The following is a 27,908-nucleotide window of genomic DNA, read 5'->3' as shown; positions in this document are numbered from 1 at the left end:
AGATGGTGCTTTACAAACACTTAGCCCAAATGGAACGGCAGTGTTTCCTGTGGAAAAAACTGGTCAACCTGCTGTCAGTTTGGAGGATACAGGCGTAGAATCAATGGTACAACCAGCAGAGGTTGAGAAAGCTCCAGAACAGACTGCAGAAGAAGTTGTTGAAACTGCAGCTGATGGTTTGGTGGAGAAATTGCCTGATGTGATGAATGGAAGTACTGCAACACCAGAAGTAGAGGTTACTGTCCAAGACAGTGTGGAACAAGTCTCTAATGTGTTGGAAAAAAGTGCAGCTGAATCACTCAATCAACCTTTTGGTGAAACAGGCACAAAACAGAATTGTGGGAACAGTCCTCTAGAACAGGCTGTAGGAACAGATGAAGCTGTAACTGGTCTGAATGTGGAACCGTCACCCATGACTCAAGATGTGCCTGAAAGGGCTGGACAAGAGGCTGATCTCCAACATAGTGTGAAACCAGTTGTTGATTCAATTCTAAAATCTTCATCTGAATCATTCAATCAGCAACCTGCTGAAAGTGGTACTCAGCAGAGCGGTGTGAATGATTCTCTAGAACGGGCTGTGGGAACTGATGAAGCTGCGGCTGGTCTGAATGAAGAACCAATAGCCAAGAATCTAGATATACCTGATGTGGCTGGACAAGAAGCTAATTTCCAAAACAGTGTGGAACCGGTTGTTGATTCAATTGCAAAATCTGCATCTGAATCACTCAGTCAACCACTTGCTGAAAGTGGTACCGTTCAGAGCTGTGCGAACGATCCTCTACAACAGGCTGTGGTAACTGATGAAGCTGCGGCTAGTCTGAATGAGGAACCAATAGCCAAGAATCTAGATGTGCCTGATGAAGCTGGACAAGAGGCTGATCTCCAACACAGTGTGGAACCAGTTGTTGATTCAATTGCAAAATCTGCATCTGAATCACTCAGTCAACCACTTGCTGAAAGTGGTACTGTTCAGAGTTGTGTGAACGATCCGCTAGAACAGGCTGTGGGAACTGATGATGCTGTGGCCGGTATGAATGAGGAAGCAATAGCCAAGAATCTAGATGTACCGGATACAGCTGGACAAGAGGCTGATCTTCAACATAGTGTGGAACCGGTTGTTGATTCAATTGCAAAATCGGCATCTGAATCACTCAGTCAACCACTTGCTGAAAGTGGTACTGTTCAGAGTTGTGTGAACGATCCTCTACAACAGGCTGTAGGAACAGATGAAGCTGTAACTGGTCTGAATGTGGAACCGTCACCCACGACTCAAGATGTGCCTGAAAGGGCTGGACAAGAGGCTGATCTCCAACATAGTGTGAAACCAGTTGTTGATTCAATTCTAAAATCCTCATCTGAATCACTCAATCAGCAACCTGCTGAAAGTGATACTGTTCAGAGTTGTGTGAATGATCCTCTACAACAGGCTGTGGGAACTGATGAAGCTGCGGCTGGTCTGAATAAGGAACCAATAGCCAAGAGTCTAGATGCGCCTGATGTGGCTGGACAAGAGGCTGATCTCCAACACAGTGTGGAACCGGTTGTTGATTCAATTGCAAAATCTTCATCTGAATCACTCAGTCAACCACTTGCTGAAAGTGGTACTGTTCAGAGTTGTGTGAACGATCCTCTAGAACGGGCTGTGGGAACTGATGAAGCTGCGGCTGGTCTGAATGAGGAAGCAATGCCTGAGACCACGTCTGTACCTGATACAGCTGTACAAGAGGCTGGAAGCCAACATAGTGCGGAACCAGTGCTTCATTCATTTTCCAAATCTGTATCTGAATCATTCAATCAACCACCTGCTGATGTTCGTGTAGAAGGAAGTTGTGAGAATGATCCTCTGCAACATTCTGCTGCGAAAGCCACTGAAGCTGGTTTAACTAATACATCAGGAGAAGAAGTTATTCTGCAACAATCTGAAAAACCAGTCTCTAACTTGCATGTTGAACCAACACCTGAGAATGCAGCTGATCATCCGGTGAAAATAACCATAAAGGTTCCACGTCAAATGTAAGTAGATGAGGCAATGATCTCACACTTGTCTTTCACATATCTACATTTGTACAGTAAAATACATCTCTTTCTTTACTGTTGACTTTTTTCTGAGCTCTGAATTGTCAGTTACTATAGTGTGCACATTATATAGTTAAGTTGAGATATTCATCTTAAATAATATTTTTACTCTATTTAAGCAATGGAAAAGCTGTTTGCACCATCTGTCACCAAATCATCGAGGGGAATGTCAAGCTCTCATTCAGTGAACCTTTGGTTATCTGTCACCCTGAATGTCTAAGGGTTTGTTCTGTTTTCTTATTTTTAAACAGTTATTTAATAAATGCCAGATAATTGTCAGTGTGTAACATTAATTTTGTGTGTGTTTTTGCAGTGTGCTTTATGTGCTATGGCCCTAGGAGACCTGCGGATGTCTTTGTTTTTCCACGACCAAAGAATCATATGCCATGCGTGCTTTACAAAATCTTTTTAAGTCATCAGAGGAGCCCAAAAGCAAATCTGTTTCCATATGTAACAGGAACAACAGTCTCACCACTGTTGCCTTGACTCTGTCCTCTTTCAAACTTTATTTAATCTTTTTGATGAAAGAAACAAACAAATTGTAAAGAAAAGTTTCTGTAGCATATTGTTTTTGGGAAGTAATTACCAAATATGATTTCATGAAACATAATCAACAGGGGAAATTTTATACTGTATGTATTAAACGAATAAAATCACAGACTGCTACCTGAGATGTAAGTGGTTTAATTGATCTTAATTTTAAATGAGCACAAACACAACACCACCCAGCTCAGTAAGAGTAACACATCAAACTCTATTCACCTGAAAGCACATTACTGAAATATCAAGACCTCAGTAACATAAAATATTCTATTTTAAATCAGACCTAAAGAAGCTCAAGGAAAATGGATGCACATTTCTTTACTCCCTTCTTAGTGGTATTTCACAAAGGCGAGTCACTGAGTAAATGAAAAGTCACTGCATTGATACTGAATGGGAGATAGGAGGGTCCATCTATTCGTTGCAGAGACCTTTGGTACATTCAACATCACATGCTTTAGTTCTCATAATGTTTATTCTCAACATGATGACAATAAAGCATCATCAAAGTCATTCAGAACCAATATATGGATCAGTAAACGATAAATGAAGGGCATGCAGTTATTATTTTTGTGAGGCAAGCTGTGATTGCACTTAATTATTCATGAAATGTCATACATCACAACAGGATCAGAGCCAATGAAGCTTCAGAGAGAGAAAAAGGAGACATGCAATTTGCAAGAAGAGGCACATGAACAACAAAGCAAAGAGAATCATTTGATCAGAGAAGGAGGAGACCAAATATCACTGCTGGGTGTGAATTATCTTCATCTCTGTGTCTGTTGTTCATATAAAAAGGTGAAAAACATTTATCTGTTATTGGTCACATCTAAAGAAACACTATAGCAGGTAATCCAGGTTTGCTGTTTCCCAGAGGATCAGTGGAAATCTCGTGTTGCGCTTGTTGATTATCCATCTCAGCCAGAGGATGGGGATGACTGGGATGGATGGGATGCACTTAGTGGATGCCTTTCCTGCCGAGAAACCGCAAGACTGCATAGTTGTAAGTGGAGGCAACCATGTACACAAACTGCAAAGGAAAAAGGAGATGGAGATAAAAGAAAATGGAGACGGGAAGAAAAGAAACAAATAAAAAATATGTATTGAATATGAGTTCTCCTAAATTACAAAAAACATGCACTTAAAAATCTTATTCTGTCTCCCCATTACAAATAAAGTGAATGGCTTTTTGTTAACAATATGCTGTTGGTAGGGATTGTTTCTTTGGTTGAAAGTAGATACATACAAGCACATCTATTTGGCCTGGAAATAAATATTACGCTGAATATTTTAAATTAATTTTGTATTTTCGTTCATTCCATTGTCTGGAGTGACATAATCTTGAAACTTAGCTGACTAGATGAAACCGAAGCTATCTTTAAGATTAAATACAATGCATCTCAATGTTTTGGTAGTGCTGACCTTTTAAATGTGAGTAAACTGGTAACATTCAAAAGAAGAAACATAGGAAGCTTTGAAAAGCAAAAGCTCACCAGTGCTAAGAGTGTAATCCCTGCACCAGCAAATGCTGCTATGTACAAGTCGTAGGTCACGTAGAACTGCAAGACAAGTACAGCGCAGTTTGGTTTATCATGTGTTCAGACAATTAAATCTATATTCTATATATATCTGTCATTCCATTGTGTGAAATCCTTCAATTTTACATCCTTGTATTACTAATTTAAAATAACATATTGACTGTTTAAAGTGAAATATTGGATTAATCTACTCACTTCGCTGGTTTTACAAATAGACGCCAAGGTCATTCCACAAGCCCTTCCCGGCATTGCATTCCAAGGAAGCAGACCTTAAAGAAAGACATGACGTAATTATCTAATATCTTAGCTGAATTTATGACGAATTATGACGCACCTAAGCTTCTGCTCACATGCAGCTTCATGGACACATGGGCAGTAAGGAAATTTACATAAAGGTGTTGTTCTTTATTCTATAGCTACTGCAACAGCAAGGTTTGCATCCACTCCAAAATCATTAATTCATTGTACTCACAGAGGCATTAATATTCTCATCAGGTGAACATGCGGTCAGTCATTATAAGAACAACGCACCATACTGCCTGGCGTCCATGCAAATCCAGCTGTGCTGATTAATGCTGGGGGTAGTTTCAGCCAGAATATTGATGGTGTGACAGGTCTGCTCCATGTTGAACAAGAAATAGACTGGGATAGCGCTGAAGGCAAACACTGCCAGCCATATAAACGCCAAGATGTACGTCACTATGATAAACTGTTGAAAAAGAAAGTGCTGTACGTTAGGGCACAGAAATGTGGCATCAGAGCAGTGATAAATGTAGTGTCATTAAATCATGTTTCAACCATAATTCATGAATCCGTTGCAAAATCATGGAAACAAGGAAGAAGTTGTCGATCGCAGCAGCTGAAACAAATCACCGTTTCACATCTTAACAATCTTAACCTGACGTCACGTTTCTTGTCCTCCTCTCTCCTCACCGTTAGGCTGAGGCAGCGGCCACAGTGGGTGCTCCTGAATTCACCAAATGTCTGCTTGACGGCACTTGTGGTGTAGAAACCCTCAGCCAGCAGCAGGATACCATAGAGGAAGAAAAATGATGCCAGGCCATAGATCACATACTGGAAGTATTTTATGCTGGAATAGTAACAGGGAGAAGTTACGTCAAACAGCAAAACTCGTTAATTAATTTCAGACATAAGAATTCGTATGCAGCTTCACTCACAAGGAGGCCATGACCTCAAAGTCCTGAATGTTGCGGGTGAAGTAAGTCTCAACCAGGACTTCAGTCTGGGTCAATGCTTCATGCCCACAGCCACAAAATAATGCCATGCCAGCATAGCACAGTAAGGTGGCCACCAGAGATGGGTAGGGCACTGCCCCAATGCACCGGACACAGCAATCATAACAACCTGAGGGGGTATAATATATCAGCACACAGGCGGCACATACCGCACATATAACCACACAACACATTTGCGTAACAGAGGGGAACTCTTTTACCCTGTCAGGTAGCTATGAAAGAAATGTCTTTTTCTGTCTGCAAATTCAAGACCACATACCACCACGCAGAAAAGCAACAGAAGAAAACTGACAGCAACAAGAAACAAGAGTTCAAGCAGTGATTCCCAATGAAGCGTCTCCACAAAAGCAGTCGGCACTGACTTCAAGACAATCCCAAGCACATCGTCCAGTGTAAGTTATGCTGTTGAAGCAGGTAGCAAATATCCAATGTGTTAATAAATTCATTGGCAGAAATGGGAGAGAGGAAAGCACCTAAGGCTTTGCAAAGCCAAGGCTGCCTGACTGGAAACATTTGCTGCTTCTGATCCTGTACTCCGCAACAAGAAAGATCCCAATGCCCACCAGAGATGTACAGGTAGAAGTATTGCTGCAGGAATAAAGCCTCACTACACTGATTTCATTTGTACGTGAAAGTTCTCCCGCTCCAACTAACACCTCACAACTCAGCCCGTACTAAATCCTTCTTTGTCCAGCAGTCACAGGCGTCACCAGGCGAATGGTGAAACACTAACATCAGGAGCCTAGAGAAAGAGCTTCCCTTTGTGGCTACGCATAAAATATCCATTGTCTTTGTCAGGACCAGGGAGAGACAAAGGGCAGCGATATAAAACAAAGACTATAGTGCCTCAGTACACACACACACACACACACACACACACACACACACACACACACACACACACACACACACACACACACACACACACACACACACACACACACACACACACACACACACACACACACACACACACACACACACACACACACACTAGTATGTGGCAGCCAAGGGTTCACCAGGACAGTCTCAGCACCATTGGCAATGTAATTTCTCAGGCATCCACAGCTGGCTGAGTCTAGTACCATGGCACTGAGTGTCAATGCCTTCAAGTGTTCAAAGAGCATGAGAGAATTGGACTGTTTCAACTGCCATCACACCACCACCACCCCCACCCCCACCCCCACCACCACCCCCACCCCCACCCCCACCACCACCACCACCCCCACCCCCACCACCACCACCACCACCACCACCACCACCACCAACAACAACAACAACAACAACAACAACAACAACAACCAATTTGTATTAGCTTTCACAGCACTTTGTGAAATCTTTAGGTGACCAAATTTTAACAGCCTAAGGAAGCACTGTGATCATTTATTAGGTTACAAGATTGCAGCTAGGAGGAACAGAGGCAGTAAGTTAAGCAAACTGCTGCTGAAATATAAATAGTAAAATCAGGAAGACAGCAAGAGCCCCATTAATGATAGTGCCTCCAGACACCCACGCTTCAGCTGTGCTCTGCTGCAACAGTGCTTACAGTGATAGAGTGATGCAGGCCATCATATCCTTTATTTGAATACAATGCTGAAGGCATTTACATACTTAGTCGATGGCAGACAGTTAATCAAATCTCCAAAGCTGTTAAGTAACGTGTGTAAATTAGCACACGTGTTAGTGAGTCATGGTTCTCAAGTAAAACTGCAAATTTATGCCACATGTGGTGGCATAAAGGGTGCAGCTTGAGCTATTCCACTTGAGTAACCTGGCATCTGCCCGGCAGGATGAGATCCACAACTCATCCATGCTGCAAGCCACTCTGATCCCAGTCTGGTATATGGTTTAAAGAAGTTAGACAAGGAAACGGGGGGTAATTTATTTATGGGAAAGTTGGTCATCTTAAGTTTTCTCTTCAGTCTTCTGAAATCATCACTGCAAGAACAAAGGGCAAAGGTTAATAAATGATAAATCAGTAATTTACTAATTCGAGGACATGATAATAATTATGATAAATAAAAACATGGGGATTATAGCAGCAAATGTTGCTCACAGTGTGCAAGGGCACGGGATGTTTGAGGACAGAAAGGATATATTAAAGCCAGCATTAGTAAGTTATTGAAATCCACATTTTCAAATCGCATTAATAATAGATGACAAGAGTTATTAAAAATTCTGTGCACTCACCCATGTCCAGAAAGAAGTGTGGGGGTTATTGAAGTTTTGCCGAGTGGCTTTGTGACTCTGATATGAGGATATGAGAAGTTAATCCCCGCCACTCCTATATGAATCTGACTTGAGCTTTTGTCTCATCAACAATAGATAGACCACATCTCCCCAAGTCACATCTTAAAGTCACAAAGTCCCATTTCAGCTGCCAGTCATTATTTATAGCGCCATGGGTGCAGGATTTGGGGACAGAGGGCAGTTCACTAATTTTCATATGAGGTTGTTGTTTTTTAGGTACGTATTTGTCTGTAAATATACTGTGCTTTAACTGTTTGGACTAATGCTTGTGATATTCCTTGATTGTGAAATATGTGGATATTTTTATGTGCACTATATTAAACATATCAACCACAATGATAAAGATAAAAGCAAATGTGAATAACCTATTATGTGCAAATTGAATCAACTAGCACAATTAAGAAAGAATTTCTTTAAAGCATTAGTTTAGTTAAATAATTGTTCATCTTAATGTGGAGAGTTTATTGGTGTATTTCATGAATATCAAAAATAAACATGCATGTGTCATCAGTCTGTACACACACACACACACACACACACACACACACACACACACACACACACACACACACACACACACACACACACACACACACATGCTAGATGTCAGGGAGCAGTTTGGAGTGTCCTCAGAGCAGCATCTTCAGACACACACAAAGAGGTTTGCTTTGACAAAAGACTGAAATAAATTGAAACACCGGTGACTGACATAGATGAAGTTGACTAACAAGGGTGACATTGACGGTGGGATCCAGCTGCTGCCCTCCTTCCCTCCCTCCCTCATGTTTGACCCAGTTGATGTCAAAGCTGGGCTCTGTACAAAGGAGCCAGTGTGGAGAAGGAGAAAACACCATGGAGAAATCTCTCATCCTATTTTTGATTTCCACTTTATTCCCATGACAAACTAGACACAAATAATATAAAATACAATAAGGATGACTTTATTTGATATCATGTTGTTGCTTTAGATTTGATTAAAGTATTTGTGATAAACTAATATCACTCGCTGAATGGGTCTATCGTCCATTTACAATTTAGAGGCTTATCTGTTGTTGAGTATACATTCAGTCTTTGCAGATAAAGTAAATTGTTTGACTTGAATTGAAGCAATTGTCCGTTAAAAAATATGAAGAAATAACTGATGGAGTAATTACTATGTAGAAAGTTTTAATAGCATCACCCTTGTTGGTCTGAAATTGAAGAGAAGAAAACCATGCATGACACGGAGACAGAAAGAGAGAATTAAACATTAATTAACCTCCACATTATTTGCAAGTGTGTAGCATGATTGTCAGCTTTACTTGTGGAACGTGAATTAGTAACAAATTTGACAAAGGATGGCATTGGGTAGTAAGACAAGCCTAAGAGGATCAAAATTATGAGTGACATGAAGAGACCACCTGTATTAATTTATGAATACACTATAGCCCACAAATTACATTACAGATGGGATCATGGATGTAGCATAAGATGATGAATCGCATAACAGCTGATAAAGCCCAGGTCTACTTCATGCATGAAATGACTTTTTTTTTTCCCCTCTCTGGACTTTCAACCAAGCTGCAAATGCAATTAGATTGCATATATCAATACTTCGTTTGCATAATCAGGTAGGGAATAGTACTTATATTTTGGTCATGGACAGCAGTCATTACGAGTGTACTTTACTAAATATCCATGCATTGTTTGTGGCTGCGCATTTAGTATGTTTGTGTGATATATCACAGCTTTTTATTGTTGATTACATCCCGCTTCAAAGCGGTGATGTATTGTAATTGTCAGTGTTTCTGTGTTCGTTCGTCCGTCCATTCGTATGTCCACCAAATATCTTTGCAACTGTTGCAGATAGAAAGATGAAACAAAAAACACATTACTCAGGCGACAAAGGAGATGAAAATGAGATGATGACCTTGACCTTGAGAAAACTAGGTCAAGGTCAAATTTCAAGTTTTGTGCACTCAGGCACCGGATAAGGTAGAAAGAAGAGGGAGAAGGCCAGTGTGAGTGAGACCATAGATCAAAGCTAGTTCTTTGATCAATGACAGTAGGTCAGAGCACTAGCTTTGATCTTTGACCTATTCAAGTAGGTCAGGGTAAAATTTTGAATTCAGGGGTGTCTCGGGATTTTGCAGTCTGTGACTGCATTGGTTATAGTTAATTTTGTATTTGTTTGCGGCGCGAATGATACACTCACCAGTATTTGAACAGTGAAAGTGGTAATGTGCATGTGTTTGTACAGGAGAGGAGGGGGCTCTGTTACAATATTTACACCACCTCCCATCCCCTTTATGGTAATGTGACTTTTGTTATCTTGTGACAAATGAACAAACAGGCATCAAACAAATAAACAAGCACTTGGAGGGCAATATCATGTCAGGTTCAGTCAGATAGGAACTGAATAGCATTGACCTCCTGGTGAGTGACTGAATTGTTTTACATCATGGTGAAGGCAAAGGAGGACCAAAACCTTCTCCAACATAGTTTGCATGTTTGACTCTCATGATAATCTCAGTTTTTGGTTGGACTGGAGCAAGCTCCTCTTCAAAAGCAATTGTTATTAATACCTGAACAATAGAAAATACCATTCCACTATACAATTAATTTATTAAATGTATCTTTACAGAAAATGTGAATTGTTACATGCAAAGGTATTTTGATTTTTGATTGACCCGTGAGTGTATTGCAAGATATTGGAAAAGATACAAAAATAGGTTTTTGCAAGTGAAAACCTAATCCAGAATCCATATTCATAACCAAATCATAAGATTTAATCTGAAGATTTGCAACGTAAAACCTCTTCAAACCCCACTGAAAGCTCTTTGAGACATGAAACAAACAAACGTCTGATGTCACATGCGCTTTAACTTTTTTTGGGATGATGTGTCCAAGCATCAATATACTACAGGTATTGCAATTATACAAGAAGTACGTACTGCTAGCTGACATATCAGACCACGTCAGGCTGCAGTAGAAAACCTTTGAGGTCTAGCACTGAACAATTTTTAACTGATTTTGTTGAAGAATATTATTTTTCAAAAATTTACATTGTTTCGCATTATCGGTGCCAAACCAAACAAGACATGCAACCCACCATGCCCGCCGAGGTTAGGTCAGATGTCAGTTTATAATTTTTTATTATTAATGGAAGGACGGTATGACACTCCAAGAAATGAGCAATTAAACCGACAAAACAATAAAATATAGGGAAGGAGGGGGAAGGTTATGGTGCTTTGCTATTTTCCATGAATGAACATTTGTAATGAACATTACTTTACTGAGACAGACAAGAAGGACATTAATTTCTAACCCTTCCACTAGCACAGCCAGAATAACCTCAAAGCAGCAACACGTTTGGAGTTCGATGCCAAAATCCTGTCCTCTGCAGACTGGGAAAATAAAATGGATGAATTAGTTTTCAAATGTCCTTGGACAGAAGAGCAGCTGGATGTGTGGGATAACAATTTTTATCAACTGCTAACAACTAACACTAAACTTGAATTTTAATATTATTTAATATTATTATTTTAATGTTATTTTAATGATAAGGTCAATGTGTAAACTAAATTTGTGTGGCCTTAGGTATGGTTTAATGCTATGTCTCATTGTGGCCATCATAATTTCAGCCTGTAATTGTGTATTTAATCTGCTGCTAATGCATTTTGAGTTAAATTTTTATGGTCTGGATAGACTAATATACGGTTTTATAACAAATTTGGAACACGGTGTACAAATATGTGGTGGGACAAGCAATGTTGTTTGGTCTAGAGACAGTGTCACTGAGGAAAAGACAGGAGACAGAGCTGGAGGTAGCAGAGATGAAGATGCTGAGAGTGACCAGGATGGATAGCATCAGGAATGAGTACATCAGAGGGACAACACATGTTAGAGGTTTTGGGGGGAAATTCAGAGAGGCCAGACTGAGATGGTTTGGACATGTCCAGAGGAGAGATAGTGAATATATTGGTAGAAGGATGCTGAGTTTTGAACTGCCAGGCAGGAGGCCTAGAGGAAGACCAAAGAGGAGGTTTATGGATGTAATGAGGGAGGACATGAAGGTAGTTGGTGTGAGAGAAGAGGATGCAAAGGACAGGGTTAGATGGAGGTAATTGATTCGCTGTGGCGACCCCTGAAGGGAAAAGCTGAAAGGAAAAGAAGAAAGAAGATGACAAATGTGGAACATGTGTAGAAGTTTATGGCACCCATGTGCATGTGTCTTTATGGATTGTATTTATCACAGTTTTGGGTTTAGTCTTTTGTTTCATGCATGTAATTTGAATATTACATTCCCCATGTTGCTCCGTTCTTTTTCTTTTTACGCTATATCCTGTCTCTTCATCGCTCCTGAAATGAATCAGATTCATACCCTGATGGACACAGAGGGAGTTACAGCATGTTTTATTTTGGGACATTGGATGACAGTAAAGAACCATTTCATACGCATAGGACCAAATTTGGGTTTTGATAAAATACTGAATGAATATGGTCATTCTCTGCTGTCAAAAGCGTTCTTGACTTCCAGTGATATTGTTGCCAGTAGGCTTTTGAATGAGCTAGAATTTTTAATTATCTGAAACTACTTCCTCATGTTGTTGGTCGACTGCCCAGCTTCCAATCCCACCTTGTGGGAAATGGAATGATTTTGTCCTGACTGAGAGCAAGGACTAATAGTCTTTGTTGGGTGACTTAAAGGTCACAATTGCTAATTGATTGGTACTCTTTCCCAGGTTTTGGAAAAACGTATTGTGCATCACAAAAAGGATGATTGATTGTAATTGATTTTCTGTTATGTATGTCTAATTAACCCACAACAAATACACACGTGTAAAACATGCAACAATAAAGCCATCATCTCCCATGATGACTGTATTCCATAAAATGTTAAGGTGTCTTTCTGAGTTACTTGTATAAGTGTGATCATATATGCAGCAGTTTCCCCAAGACCTGTAGAGGACAGTTTTAATATCCTACATCAGCTAACATACATGAGAGATACAGTATATATGGGACCAAGATAACCCCAAGTCAAGGTTAAGCCCGACTCACTGTACTGTTAAAGAACATTTTAAACAGTCATGGTTACTCAGTGGAACTCTACAGACTTGTAGGACAACATACAGGAGGTGATAAGTATTGCCATTAACTACCTCCATTGAGTAGGTTTTGTTTTCACCATTGGCAATTGATTGGTTTATCAAATACAAAAGTTATAGAAGTAAGGGTACGGGCCAAGAAGGAACCTAAAGATTTTTGTCTGGGTAAATGAAGAGTCAGGCATTTTAATCTCCTCCACTGAGTTAAAAATTCACCCATATCCATTTGCTTTTTGTTTATGTGCTAGTGAGATCATGCAAAAGATCTTCTTCTTCTTTTTTTTCCATATTGTTAATTCATGGATCGTGTTGACTAAATACCTGTGGCCTCCAAATTTTAAATGCTTCTCTGTTACAAATCCAGTCACCCTAATTTATAGTTATGTTATCCTCAGGAGAAATGTTTCTAATGAAGGGCATTCTACTGGTGTACAGTATTTTGATATTTTCTCATGTTAGAAATACTGAATTGACTTACATGATATTACATGGAGTGGTGTGACATGCGGCAGGTAACATTGGCAGTAGTTATTGAGTGCCTTTTTAGTTACACCTTGATTACCCTTATGGCGAGATCAAATACCAACTTTTGACAAGACTCATCTTTAGTTCCAAAAATCTTTTAATAGTTGTCTCATTTAGATTAAACAACATTATGATAAGTTCAAAGAAATCCAATCCCGAAGCTTGATGCCAATCAAGTCCATTCTGAATGACCCCAGTATATATTTTTTATGAACAGGGTCCAAACGACTTGAAGAAGGAGTGATTATTTCTAAATTCCATGAAACTCCTTTTAAATGTGAATAATTGAGTTGCTATACATACAATTACAATGTAATACAGTTGTCTTTCTGAAGACCTTACAGATTTCATAAACAAACAACAAATAAAATGTAGATCTAAGTTTATTTTGTACAAAGAAGCCAAGCCCTATGGTTCATGGATTGGCTTGATAGGAAAAGACATTTTAAGCAATTCTATTTTTTATAGTAAAGCAGAAGTTATATTGCTATGATGTATTAAGCAAATTATGGATGCATGAAAAAAAGCAAAGATACTCAAAAGCACTACAATAGGTTACATAACACTACATATGCAAAAGTGAATGGTTAATTTTAAACAATGGCTAATTTACAGTTATATAGTTTGCACACCCACAGGTTCACATTCAGTAACACATGGCCACACGCTCAAACGCACTCTCTCTCTCTCTCTCTCTCTCTCTCTCTCTCACACGCACACGCACGCACGCACACACACACACACACACGCATGCACACACACACACACACACACACACACACACACACACACACACACACACACACACACACACACATGCAATTGCTATATTTTGCACTATTTGATACAGTAGAAATATTGTGGATACATTTTATCACATTTTTGAATTAATCAATGCCATGATTCCACGGTAATTTCTTATGTGAGTGAGTTACAAGGCATTTTAAAGTAATTACAGTAAAAATACATTTTTATAATAAGCAATGTATCATGAGAAATATGTATAAAATAGCTTGATAATAGTAATACTGCTTTTTAGTTTTTTCCAGATCTCACTCCCATCCACCACGAGTTGAATGTCACTTTGTTCCACGAGATCAAAATACATATCACAGAGTAAGAAAAAGCATCTCATACAAATCCAGCTGTATAAACATTATACTAAGTTCTTGCTAGGTAAAGTTCCAAAAAAGCCAAAGTGGAAAATGAAATGTACTTTTTTTTCTTTTTGACTTTGAAAATGGTTATTATAAAATGACACAGCAGTTAGACTTCCTTAGCTATATGATAGAGAGCAAAGGCAGGATGTTGGTGGTTGTACAGCTTTGGAAAAGACAGAATGAACATGTTCAATCCTATTTTATCTATACATTCTTAATACATTTTTAATTTTCAACGTTTTACTAATTTCATAGTTCCCATTACACATCTCTTTTCCCGCTTCCAGCCTATACTCGTGTGGTAGAGTGAGTGCTGGGAAGGCCTGCAGAGCTGTAGCCGGCAGGAAAGGTGCTGTATGGACTCATATTGGAGAGGCCCATCAGGGAGTTGGGGATCATAGTAATGTTGTTGGGAGTCATCAGAGGGATGTCGTCAGGGGAGCGACGTTGGCTGAGAGAGAAGTCCATGCTTGGGGAAACATGAAGAGGATTGTGAAGGGCCTCACACTGGTTCCTCTGCTGGGATGACAGGGTCTCATCGATGGTGTTAGTGTGGCTCATGTTGTTGCCCTTGCTATCACATTGGGGACTAGGCTGCTGTGATGTGTCCTGCCGACTACGTTTGTCCTTGCGATAGTACAGAGCAGCAAAGGCCAGGACATTGAGGAAAAGTAGTGACGCCCCAACAGCAATGGTGACGCTGAGCTCTGTAGAGTAATCTCTTGGGTTTGGCATGATTAGAGGACCCATCTCCCTCCCCCCCTCACCATCAATGTGGGCAGTAGATACAGCAGGTTGGCCGTTGGTGCCAGATTTCTTACCACTGGACTGGGTTGAATCCAGTGGTGTGACCCGAGTGGTGGTGGAGGAGTAATGGAACATATCATGGAGATTGTAGAGATGTGGCACCAAATGTTTCCAGAAAGCGACCTTGGTTGCACGGTAGTGATCGCGGATGCGAGGCTTCAGCCCAATGTGCAAATAGAGCTGGTCATAGGGATCATACTTGGACCAGGCCACCTCCTCGAAGCGGTTAGCCTTTGTGTGGATGAACTTGGTGTCCTGTGGCACTGGCTTGTTAGGATCCCTAAAGATACATCACAAACAGAAAAGTAAGTCATTAGAAATAAAAAGGATGGGGGGAGGGGTTATTGCCAGAAGATGGGTCCACTTTCCACCCATCCACTTTCAGCATCTGATCACATTGCAATATGATGATAACATTATATCAGAATAAGCAGTACTTAAACTTGTACAAAAATATCTTTTAGTTTTAGGGATTATTGTTTTGCAAGGAATTATTATTTTAGAACATTTTTGCTTAACATGAAATGAACCCCACCCTTCTATCGCTCCTTCTGTCAATCTTTTTTTTTCCGCAGAACATTTTACAGAGCAAATTTTCTAATACATCAAAACATTACACTGATATACATATATATATATATGTCTGTGCCTTTTGATATTTTAAATGTTGTGCTAATTCTAGAAACATGTTGGTTTTTGGTGTCTCTGAAGGGTAGTTATTTTGACCGGAGCATATCTTGCAACCTATACATTCTTGATTTACCAAATCTTGTATAAGAATTACAATTAGTTGTGCCTGTTAATATTTAAGTGTTTTTAGAATTGGTGTTTTTTTTTGGTGTTTTTTTTTTAGGTGTTTTTTAGATATTTAGAAGTTTGATAAAATAACTCATGTCATATTTTCATAATGATTTCTTGGTCCTGCCCGGAGTTTCTTCTGCAATGAGGGAGTTTTTCCCTGCCACTGTAGCTTATGCTTATTATGGAGGGCTCTCTTGGGTTTCTTTATCTGTTAAAGCGCTCTGTCTGATGTCTGATGTTGTTATTAAGCACTATATAAATGATATTAAGCACTATATAAATAAAGGTTGACTGATTGATTAATTTCCGTATGTATTTCCATTCTAAATGGAAACAGAAGATCTGATCGTCAATCTTAAAACCCAAAGAAGAACTTAACCAACAGAAGACCAAAACTAAAGTCAACACAAGGTCATATCACCATCTCTCCTCAAGGACACTCTTACATACTAAACAGCCTACAGCACCTGTGCTGTCCTTTCTTGTATAGGATGGCTGTACTCAGACTCATTGCAGCTGTGCACTTAAAATCCAAGGTGCTACTTCTTGTGATGACAATCCAAAATACATCAATCAGAGGCTCCTAAAGATAATTGTTTTTTGTGTCTACAGCTCCACACTGTATAACTATAATCTGAATACTTTATACTCAAATGAAAAACAATTACCACTTTAATAAAGACACTTAAGTGATATTTTAACCGACTATCAGCTGAATTGGTATTTCCTCTATTTTTGTAATGATTATTTGTGCGATACCTCAAGGTAAATTTAGCAGACATTTATTGAAGACATCTTTATTGCCACTTCCAATCTTCTCTGCAACCTTTTCTTTAAACAGTGCCCTAAACATTTATGTGATATATGCTGTGCCTTTTGTACAAGGGTAAATAGACATATCTTACAGTAAAAAGTGTCTGTGAATGAAAGATGAAACTAATTAGTAGACTTTTTATGAAAAGGACTTTACATTAATTGGTAAAATAAAAACCCTGAAGTGCCAGTTATGTGTGTACAAAGACAATGTGATAACTCAGGGCAGTATCCTTCAATCTCTTAATCGCAAACTGAGGGCATATGCAACAGTAAGATGGTAAACAATACAAGGAATGCGTCTACAAGTCAGTTATGTTATTCTGCAAGACTATAAAGTGGTACTTGAAGAGATGTTAATAGTACTCTATGTAAATAATGTTTTTTATTGCACTTTATTTGCCACTGAATGTGCTATTACTCACCCACTCTTGGCAAAGTTGGTCCAATAAGTCATGACCACGGCACTGAGCATGATATCATTCCTGGAGAAGTTACAGGGAAACAGGTCTGTTGGGCCCACCATTGGGATGCCAAACACATAGGGAACCTCATCTCCATGCGCTGAATCTGACCACACTGGCTTCATGAGGCTCTGGCAGTGGTGGTAAAAGGCATAGAAGTATGTAGGCGAGCCATAGCGAGCATGCAGGTCTGCCGTCACCACTGAGGGCTCTACCCACTGGTGGTCGGTGAAGAGAGCCACCAAGGTCTTCCTTCTGGTTTCTGGGTTGTCCTTGTCAGCCCAGTCTGTGTACATGAATTTAATTGTCTCCCTCAACGTATCCTTCCCCTCTGGGTAGCCGTACAAGCTATCCACAAAGTCTGATACAGCAAAGTCAAAGTCACTGCCAGACACACCGTCCTCCAGATCCATTACGTTCTCCACAAATCGCAGTCCTTCTCCCTGATTGACACCCAGCATTATATCATAGTTAAGGAACTCTCCCTGTTCCATCAGTATCTCTGGGTCATCTGGTATGACATCGCCATCGATTACAGGACCAAATGCCACGCGGTATCGGGCGGGCTGGATGTCTTGCTCCACCAGCTCCTTTGCAGTCTTCTTCTGTAAGCAGGAGACCATATCCACAGTGTCCAGCACGTTGCAGCCAACTCTCTCAGCCAACATTCTAGTGTACTTAACCGGTTGATAGTTAACAGCCCAACTGGAGAGTGCTGAACCACTTTGGATAATGGCTCTATGGAACAAACCTTGGAATACAAAATTAAGAACAATACATGCCCAATTAACAGTGATAAGCTTTGACCTATCATGGTATATTTGAGGAGAAATGCTACTAATTGCTATCCAATTGAATCAATGCTTGGTTGTCACAAAAAGTCCAGAATGATAAATGCTAAAAACAAAGCTAAGTGTGATGGAAAAGAAATTGGAACCTGAGATTTTAAAAAAGATAAAAAGGTTTAGTGGAGTTTCACTAACGAGAAGCTTCTCAGTCAAGTAGAGGAAGAAATTAACTGCTGATAGCATTTTGGTCCATCTTATTGCTATGATAATGGCTTAAATTATGAATATAAGCCTATTAGCATTTTTTTCTGTTGATGTTTGTTTGTTGCATGTGTTAGGTATATATTGCTGATTCAAACTGTGTAGCAGTGTGTCTGTATTGAGAGCTGAGTATGCAGTAACCCTGATCCCTCAGTGTTGATACAGTAAAACCTCTGCTCTGTTGAATTGTTTATATGCAGCGCATCACCTCAGTCTCCAAGGATTTTGTGTCTCACCAAAAAATGACAAGTGATATATTGCATATATTCAACTGAAAAATACTCTACTGAAGTTAAGACATAGCAGTTGCTTCAAAAAGAGTGCTGGGACAGTGTCACTTATCTCCCTTTCTACTGTCATGTATTTAAATTTTTTAGGGCAGCAGCTAGTCTACTTCAAAGACAACTGGAGGGCTTTTGCTGCAACGGAGCGAGGGCATCTAATTCAAACCACAAAAAAGGCCGCAGCCTCCCTGCCATTGATGAAACCGCACCATTTCTGGCCGTCTAATGATCATGTCTAGTATCAATGGGAGGACCAGGGTAATTATACAGCAAAGATAAGATGTTAAATACCCAGTGGCCACCCATATGGAATCACCCACCTTTGATTCTTGCATCGAGACTTGATTAAGTGTTAACAAAAGGCATGATATCCATATACATACATATACATACATATATATTTTACTGTAATTTTCTTTCTTTGGATACCAGGCTCTTCCAGGTCATGAATTATACATGGACCTTTTCATTAAATCTCCATTGACTTATGTCAAATAATAGTAGATAGTTTAAAGTTATCGTGAAAGCTGGACTAAACAACAGCTTTCTTTTTTACAATTTTATATGTGTTCAAATCTGATATGAATAAAACATGATAAACAAACAACATCAAACAAAATTAAAAAATATCCCCCTTGAGATGTTATACATACAGATTCATTTATTATCATAATTCTCAAGGTAACAGTCCTAAAAGGCATTCACTTTTGGATGCATGAGAAACAGATATGAAAAAGGGAAAAGGAAAAGTCACAGCTTTCAACAAAAGCACTGCCAATGTAACTGTGAAAAAACAAATGCTTTTTATTTGTGACAGAAAACTTTTGAAGAATTTGTTCTTTTTTCAAGTCCTGATTATTTCACAAATTTATCTTTTGGAAATAGTCTGAAGTTAATTTTTGTGAAACACAGAATGCTTAAAAATACAAGACATAATATTAGACGGTCTGAACGGTAAAAACACAGAGATGCAGGTGAGTATGATGGCACAGTGAAAACTATCTCATGCTGGTAGGCATCTCTAAGATTAACGTTTTAAGAGGCAAAGCTTTTAGGCTGATTAGATTGAACAGGGAACAAAAGCCATCACTTACTAAACAAATGCCCCCTCTACCTTGCTGCCATAACTGAACATTTTATCTCTCTGACAGACCATTTAGAGCTGTATTTGAAACAAAAAAAGGAAATTCCAAAGTTATAAAAACTTTGTGTTTGTTCAAAGTCAGAGAGGTTCTTACCTTCTGAATGGTGGGACAGGGTCAGCAGACTGACACAAGAAGCACCAATTCCAGATCCAAAAACTGTGATGCGGCCTGGGTCTCCCCCAAAGTAACCAATGTTCTTACTTATCCAACGTAACGCTTGAATCTGATCCAGGAGCCCATAGTTCCCTTTTGCTGCCTGGTCGCCAGTACTAAGAAAACCTAAGATACACAGACAGACAATATTACCAGAGCTGAAGTAGAGCTACAGTACATGTCACAGCTTTGATCTAAACTTGCAGCCCAGCAGGATATCTGAATGAAGTGACACCATTTTCCCTTTAGTGCAAATATGCATTTGCTCTCTCCCATAGCGTCTTGACTACTTTCGTCAACTCTACCCCTAATAGTCTCCACATGGCGGTGCCCCTCAGGAAAAGATCATGGTTCTTCTCATTAAACTTGAAGACTCCTCCGAAGTGACTGGATAAAAGTACATAAATAAATCTTTTACTTGTGCCTATCTTTTTACAAGAATGTCATAAAAAACACAGAGGTCACTTTCAACTTCAAATTGTTGTTATTGCTCATTCTCCTGTCGGGTCTCATCTAAAAATATAAATAAGGAAATGAAAAACTTCTGACCTTGGGAATTTTTGTATCCCTGCATAAACCTTTAAATTCTTTTTTTTTACCCAAGAAAAAAAAAGACTGATCATGTTGTACAGATTTATCAATCTAATGGAAAATTGACCGGGTCTAACAAGGACAAGATATCAATCGTATTTTAAATTTTTTTTCTGAGGACATCACTTGTAATAAAGGAAGCTGGACCATACACAGCTCTCAGCTGATTATATTTTTTATATGATTTCACATTTTCTCTTATGTCTCCTCTGTCATTACAGGTTAATAACAGCAGCACAAGGTGAAATTAATCACCACAGTCACATTTTATTGTCTACAATTAAATAGCGACTGAACACCCCATCGGAAACCTCATTAAGAGTTACCACACCGAAATGCTGTCATCACCTAATATTCCAATTCTATAGTTGAGTGTGACGACAACAACATTCCCGTAGCTGGCCAGTACGCTGCCATCCATCATGTTCCCAGTGCCCTCCATGTAGGAGCCTCCATGGATGTAGACCATCACTGGTCGAGCTTCAGAGTCCCTTATATCTGCAATGTCAACACACACATACTCTGATCAAACAGAGGTAATGAAACAGATAATTACTGTGGCTAAATTATATAAAGTGAGCATGAGTCAATGTGAGCTCAGTATGAAGTATGGGTAAAGGCTTCTTAGAGAAGGTGTGTAGAAGCAGTGGAAGGCCTGAGGTTTGTAAGCTGCAATGATAATCAGAAAATGCATGGTGAATAAACTCTGACAAAGAATCTGTGACTAAATGTCACATGTAATTTGCAATAGCTGCATTAAGTGCTCAACCATACATTGTACTGATGTACTGTAGCTGAAAGTCTATACTTAAGGGGTAGAAGGAGAAAAAAATCTACTGATTTCACATGCAGTTTGATCTCAGTCGAGGAAAAAATCATTTATTGCCCATGCATGCACAAACATTGGAGACATGTTTTACATGTGTAAACCATGTAAAACTGAAAAGTACCACTTCAAAAGAAATGTAAAATCTACGCAGCATGTTTGGACACCAATTTTTTCTGTACATAACAGAAATCTAAGACAGATAAGTGGATAATGATCCTTAGATCACTGTGCAAGGTTGCAGATGAAGCACTTATTCAAAGGATTGCAGTATTTTAAAGCATGACATGCAGGAGCAGCAAACGTATACGGTCATGATTGACAGTGTATCATTACTGTATAGATAAGATATTTTCAAAATAAAAGACCAACCCAACAGTTAGTCCGGAGAGAAAAAAATAAATAAATTGGATGATTTCCATTCCCCAAACTAAAAGAAGCTAAAAGAATCCATGCATCAAGACTGAGCTCTTAAAAATACCTTCAGATATATGAGTCTCAGCATGTGAGAAAGCCGCCCCCTTTTTCTTGTGTTGACTCCCTGGGGTTCACATGAGGAAAAGAAGAAGTACAAAATTCAAAATAGAATGTTTCCCTGTGCCTGTTATTTAATACGATCCAATCAAACCAACAAGATCAGGAGAAAAAAAAGATAAACAATAAATTCTCGGGGGAAAAAAGAAGTTTAGTTAATTTTGATTTTTTCATTCCCTCATGACTTTTCATGACAAGACATGAAAAGGAAAATGTTTGTTTCTTTTAACAGTTTATTATGTGTGGTGTCATTTGGATCCAGCTGCCTCAGCAATGACTGGAGTAATACATCTTTCACGGTTGATTTTATCTCCCTGTACAGTTTTATTTTTCTCCAAAGTGCAAAAGCACTGCAGTGTAGTTACCAAAGATAAGAGGTATATAGTTGTATTGATGAATATTTAATGAAAGTCACGCACTGCCTTAGGTTTACTTTAAATAAACAATGATTAATTCTGAAAAAAAATGTAGAGGGAGAAGTCGTTTTATTTCTGTTGAAACGAGAATGCAAAGTTGAGATTTAATTAACCTGTTTGTGCTTCGGGTGAGGGGACCATTAGGGAGCACTCAGACCAGGAGCTTTGCAAAATGTGGATGCACCATTTTGGACTGCTGCCTCTCAAGCAGGCTGTTTATCTGCTGTTGCTACGTTACTATAGAAAAGTCAGTCAGCGAGTGCAGTGTTACATACAAAAGCTGAATACAGTTCAACTTTGAAATGTTGAAGGTTTTGTATTATACTGAATGTTGGAGGAGGGAGGTAATACATTAAAAAAAACATGTTTAAAAGGTGCATGGATATAACCTGAAAGGAAACTCTATCAAAATATAAGACTGATATTTGAAGTTTAGAGATGATACAACATCATTTGTAATGTCATATTGTCATGCTAATAGTCAGATTCCCTGTCATGCAAAATGTCGTTTGGCTGGTGCAGTTCAGTTCTATTAGATGCAAAAATGGGAGGGATGCAGCAAGTGATCGACAGGGGCTGAATCCTGTACTCCGCTAATTGGGCCCCAACAGACATGCTGTTTAAAAAGCAGAGATTTATATTAAAAAATAAACCGTAATTTGACAAACATGAAAAGAGTGGGCACTGCTAGCCCTGCTAGCTCTTCCAAGGCATTCTTCATGAATAAAATTTGATGTTAAGCAGTGACAATGAACTCTGCTGGGCTCATCATTTTGAAAATGAAAATTATTGCTTCGTTTAGGTGAACTAATACTTGAACACCTAACCTCAGCATTATTTCAGTGGGTATCTATTAGTGAGAAAACAAGTGCATATCCAATGCATTTACATTAGGTTGTGGATCTATGTACATTTACGCACAATCTGTGACTAAAAAGGCATCAGGTTCTGTGGCAATAACTGCTAAAATATGAATACTAAAAGAAAATTGCTTTAACTATAGGAGCATAGTTATTTCAATTGGATAATAACTGCAAAATGTAAAACACGACACTTTGGATGGTAAATCAGCCTCTGGTGGCAGCAATGGCATGAGCAGTGATCATAAGCATGCTTTATGATGAACAATATGACATCGGAGCCACCACAACAATGATCAATGGACATGGGATGTCATTGCTGTCCGCTATATCACACCAACTCACCATCCTCTGTCGGAGTGTAGATATTTAGGTATAAACAGTCCTCGCTCTGATCCTGAATGTATGTGGCTACTGTGTCCAGGTTATAGGTGAACCATATGGGCATCATGATCTCCGGGACAGTGTTGTGAATGTTCTGAGGGCACACAGGCATGAAGTGGGTGGCATTCTTGATACCTGACCAAGAAGAGGGCTGCTCAGGGGGCATAAAACGCTTCTCGCCCACAGGTGGAGCGGCGTATGGCACCCCCAGATACTGATCGACGGGCCTGAGGACCTCGCTGGGCACAGGAACCCTGAGGCCTCGCAGTTTTCCAAATTGGGTGGTCACTGTCGGGTAGAACTTCTGGCTTGTTGCCTTTGTGAATGACCAGCAGGAACAAAGTATCCACCACAGAAGTGCACAGTGGGTAATGGTAACAGTCCCTTGCTGATGTAGAAGGTGCGCAGGCAACAGATGGTCTCTAAATGTAGCCAGCCACATGGTCTGGTCAAAGCAGTGCTGTTGCACAGCACAAATACACTTTGGTGTCTGCTCAGTCCCTTGGAACTGACCCTGTCAAACAGACATCAGTCACTGTGGGTTTGGCTGAGAAGGTTATCAAATCCAAATTCACCTCAGCCAGGTACGGGATGTCCCCACTTCCACTTTTCATTGCAGTGCATAGAAATCTGAAAACAAGATGATCAGAAAATGTCAAATGTTTGAATATAATTGCTCCTTGTACGTTTTGGCTGTGGTGATCCTAGACACAAAAAAAGACTCCAGGCACAGAAGCCCGTTGCACCCCTTGACATATGGTAGGCCTCATTTACTAATGTTCCCATGCATAATACCCTAATTGGAGGATCAAGAGGATTGTTACTCATTACAATATGTGGCTGTTTGGGGGGTGGTTTTTGCAAACATTCCTGCCGTTGTGCTTCTCCTGCGAGTGCAACTCTGCTTTATTTTCCTCAGTCACTCTAACACTTTAATGCTCACAACCTCTTGGGATAAACTGCTGTCTTAAAGTACGTAGATTAAATCTTGGAGATTATATCAAAGAATGTAGATTTTTTAAAATTGCATGGACATGTTTAATTACATGTACGTTTTCATTAAATTCTCTAACATAAGTCCAACCTGAAGGGTCAGATATACTGAAGAATATTTCTGTCACCTAAAGCTAGCTAATTAGTAACTTAGCCTGATTTAATTAAATTAAAGCAAATCATCTATGCTTATTCAATCACTTTCTATAAAATTAAGGGGGAAATTCTACACAAACATAATGGGGTTATTGAAATATCAAACATGCATAATGCATTTCAAATGACTTAAGTTCTCTATTCTAATTCATTCAAGTTTAATTTGTTTTCATTGACTCAATGTCTGTGGATCAATGGAGGAGGCAAAGGTAGGAATACGAAAAATCTTTCTGTGATGTTTAGAGTGACATTGCAAAAGCATCTCAACTTAAAAGGTGTTAAGTTCTCCTTCTCTAATGAAGAAGAAATAAACTGAAGAGCAAAGATAAACACATCTTTAATACGCACCGAAGGAAAATTAAAAAGATCAACTTAGGACAGAATCATCTGAGCTGATAATGGTAAGGTAGGTAAAGCTTCTGTCTAACATCTAGGAAACACTGCCACATAATATAAGAGCCTCCTCGAACCCCCAGCACCATTTTCCATCCTAATGGGTAGTCCATTAGATAAAAATGGAGAGTGAGGATCTTTTATTCAGCTATTATGCCCATAAGAAATGTATTGCTTAAATTCATTTCCTTACATATGTAGAAATGCATGCTGCTTTTTCATGGAAACCATAAATGTAATGTTGTTGGATTTTGCTGTGATATCAGTACCATAATCACCTATTATTTTATATGAATTATCATATATTGATCATATTATTTCATTTTCTGAAGCTGAGAAGTGGTAAGGTGTTCTGCTGTTTATTTTATTTGTTGGATTTATTTTATTTCACTTAGTTGTTGAGAACATATGTACCTAAAAATTGCACTATATGCTCTACTATGTATGGACTGTGTATAATTGTGTAAGTGGCAACATACATAATCTGAATTTTGTTTTACAAGTGAAATATTCTCAATATCATGTCTGGAACGGATATGGAACACATGATATCTGGAACAAATATAACATTGGTATATACTGTGTATTGTCAAGTACAGTTCAGTACTGCATGAATAAAAATGCACAGTTTTGCTTTGCATTGTTGTCATCTGCTTTCATATGTGTGAGGACAAGTGATAGCTAGTTGTGGGTTTACCGGTGTGCACACCGTAGTAAACAGGAGAATACACATTAACACAGATGCTACATACGTTATGCCAATTAGGCATCAATGTAAGCTCACCCATGGAGAACCAGGGAGAGCAAACTGTGTTCTGCTCCTTCCAATTAACTACTTTGTCATCCAAAATGCATCCTGTCTCAGTCCTTTCTGGGAGCAGTTGGCTTAATATACTCGACATCAGATTCTCGCTGCCTTGTTCACTGAACAAAGCAAAAACAAGCTTGTTAACCTAATCAACTTTATTGACAAGTACTGTCTCGAGCGTTGTGGAAGACTGCAGCCAAACAGCTTTCTCTCAATCTGATGAACCTATCTATTAGAACTAAAGATGCTATCTTCCTCCTAATATGACAGACTCATTAACCAGATGTGGTGAATTGACTTTTCTCTTTGCATGCAGCATTTTGTTTACACTGGTGGGAACATAAACACAGATAAATGAAGTATATTCTCTGTTTCACAAGTGTGAAGGAGCACATTACCTGATACTGGGAATCATTACAGTTTGCTCAAATGTAAAGAATGGGAAAAAATGGAGCACAATATCACAAGGGTTCATTAAAGAGACAGTGCTGCCACAAACCAGATTAGTCTGTATTAATAAATGTTCCCCATTATCCATAAAGGATAAGCCCGTCTCCTTCCATCCTCTATCTGTGTGACAGTGATGTACGGCTCCCCAGACATTAAAATGGAAAAGATAAAGAACACCTATTTTTTTCTTTTTTCTTTTGTAGATTGGGCACATCTTCTGGTTTGAAACGGACACAGATGATAAATCGTTTGTAGGAAAGAAACTCTTTCTGCTCACAAACCTGGTATGAATTTGAAATTATTAAGTTGGCACTCATGGGTTGTGTAGTGGGTATATCCGGTGAGAAGTGGTCCGCTGTGTCGACTGGATGAATGAGTGAAAGATAAGATTCATGCTAGGGCTTTAGATCGTATGGATAAATTAATTCTTAGGATGAGTGACCGTTAAAATCTGTATGAATTCTTGATATCATTCTCGATAGACTGGCAGTTTTTCTTTGCAGTTGAATCAAATCAAACCTCTAAATTAAATGACAGGTGGCAAAGCTAGGGTGTTTACTTTAGAGCTGATGATTATCAGAGCAGTCAACTGAATGCTTTCAGTTTTGGGTGATTTCTGTTTTCCAACTTGTGCTCAGAGATTACACAGACAAAAATAAAAGCTTCCACCAAATATAGGCTGTGAAATATAAGTAAACAATCACTTGGTAAGGTTTGATATACTGCAAAATTAAGACAAAAGAACATTTTTCAATCATGGATTCAATATTTACTGTCATCTAGGGATTCCAATTAATGTAAGTAATGGAGTTCCAAAATCAAACTGTTGTACCAATAGGCAGACAGATTTAGTTTCGGCAAAAAGACTTTCCCCAACCACTTCAATTCCCATTTGACAGATTTGATCTCATTTACAGACCTATTAGAATGATTGCTATAATCACGTCTGTCGTGTCCTGACTATCTGTACACCTTCATCATCGACAGACACATGAATTAACAGCAGTTCACCACTAATAAAAATGTCCAGGACAACATGTTATTGATTAGGTTCCGGTTGCCTGGGGCCCTTAACATGAAAGCACGAGGAGCTGTGTCAGACACTGGACTCCCAATGTCCTTGTAATTCGACTTGTGTGGATCAAAACTGTTTTAGTGTTTTCCCCCAAACCCACCTGATATAGCAGTGCCATAAATATAGACAGGGATTGATGCAGAGGAGACCTGGCAGGGAACATGCAGGTAGCACTCAACATGATGATCTACGTTTCATAAATTAATACACAGATTGAGACCCATGGAGATAACCACAGCCACAGCCCAGATAGCATCGACAAACTGCTGTGTGTGTGTGTGTGTGTGTGTGTGTGTGTGTGTGTGTGTGTGTGTGTGCGTGCGTGCATGCGTGTGCGTGTTTGTGCGCGTTGAGCCTGACAAGCTTGTTTAAATCCGGGTCTAGGACGATGTTATTCTGAACAAAATAGAGAAAAATAGGAAACGGATGCTCCGTCAATGTCCATCCATGAGTATTCGCTTTGGATGGAAC

At 39.2% G+C, this 27,908-nt stretch overlaps 2 protein-coding genes and 1 long non-coding RNA gene across 5 annotated transcripts; 1 reads left to right on the top strand and 2 right to left on the bottom strand.

The window, feature by feature from the left end:
* The first annotated feature begins 1,810 nt into the window (after positions 1 to 1,810).
* LOC137605677 (uncharacterized) lies at positions 1,811 to 2,715 on the top strand. The gene is made up of 3 exons (XR_011037771.1): positions 1,811 to 2,013; positions 2,196 to 2,298; positions 2,390 to 2,715. It is a non-coding gene; the product is annotated as an uncharacterized lncRNA (long non-coding RNA).
* A 59-nt stretch (positions 2,716 to 2,774) lies between these two features.
* On the bottom strand, positions 2,775 to 7,689 carry plp1b (proteolipid protein 1b). Of its 3 annotated transcripts, none has more exons than XM_068331503.1 (7): positions 7,601 to 7,689; positions 5,333 to 5,519; positions 5,088 to 5,244; positions 4,686 to 4,863; positions 4,350 to 4,423; positions 4,110 to 4,175; positions 2,775 to 3,646 (listed from the first exon to the last, which is right to left on the bottom strand). In XM_068331503.1, exons 1-7 carry the CDS (start codon positions 7,602 to 7,604, stop codon positions 3,575 to 3,577), a joined length of 738 nt encoding a protein of 245 aa, XP_068187604.1. In that variant the 5' UTR covers positions 7,605 to 7,689; the 3' UTR covers positions 2,775 to 3,574. The 3 variants fall into 3 exon arrangements, with proteins under 3 accessions (XP_068187604.1, XP_068187603.1, XP_068187602.1); XM_068331502.1 differs by lacking the exon at positions 7,601 to 7,689 and adding an exon at positions 5,884 to 6,157; XM_068331501.1 differs by lacking the exon at positions 7,601 to 7,689 and having other exon boundaries at positions 5,333 to 6,157.
* A 5,746-nt stretch (positions 7,690 to 13,435) lies between these two features.
* Positions 13,436 to 24,004, bottom strand: nlgn3b (neuroligin 3b). The gene is made up of 6 exons (XM_068331094.1): positions 23,524 to 24,004; positions 21,850 to 21,909; positions 20,891 to 21,040; positions 19,892 to 20,077; positions 17,282 to 18,071; positions 13,436 to 15,522 (listed from the first exon to the last, which is right to left on the bottom strand). The coding sequence occupies exons 1-6, from the start codon at positions 24,002 to 24,004 to the stop codon at positions 14,724 to 14,726; spliced, it is 2,466 nt and encodes an 821-aa protein (XP_068187195.1). The 3' UTR covers positions 13,436 to 14,723.
* Positions 24,005 to 27,908: the final 3,904 nt, after the last annotated feature.

The sequence above is a fragment of the Antennarius striatus genome, chromosome 13, assembly GCF_040054535.1.
Source record: "Antennarius striatus isolate MH-2024 chromosome 13, ASM4005453v1, whole genome shotgun sequence".
NCBI lineage: Eukaryota > Metazoa > Chordata > Actinopteri > Lophiiformes > Antennariidae > Antennarius > Antennarius striatus.
The sequence above is the reverse complement of the archived record's forward strand: the minus strand, read 5'-3'. Positions and strand labels throughout refer to the sequence as shown.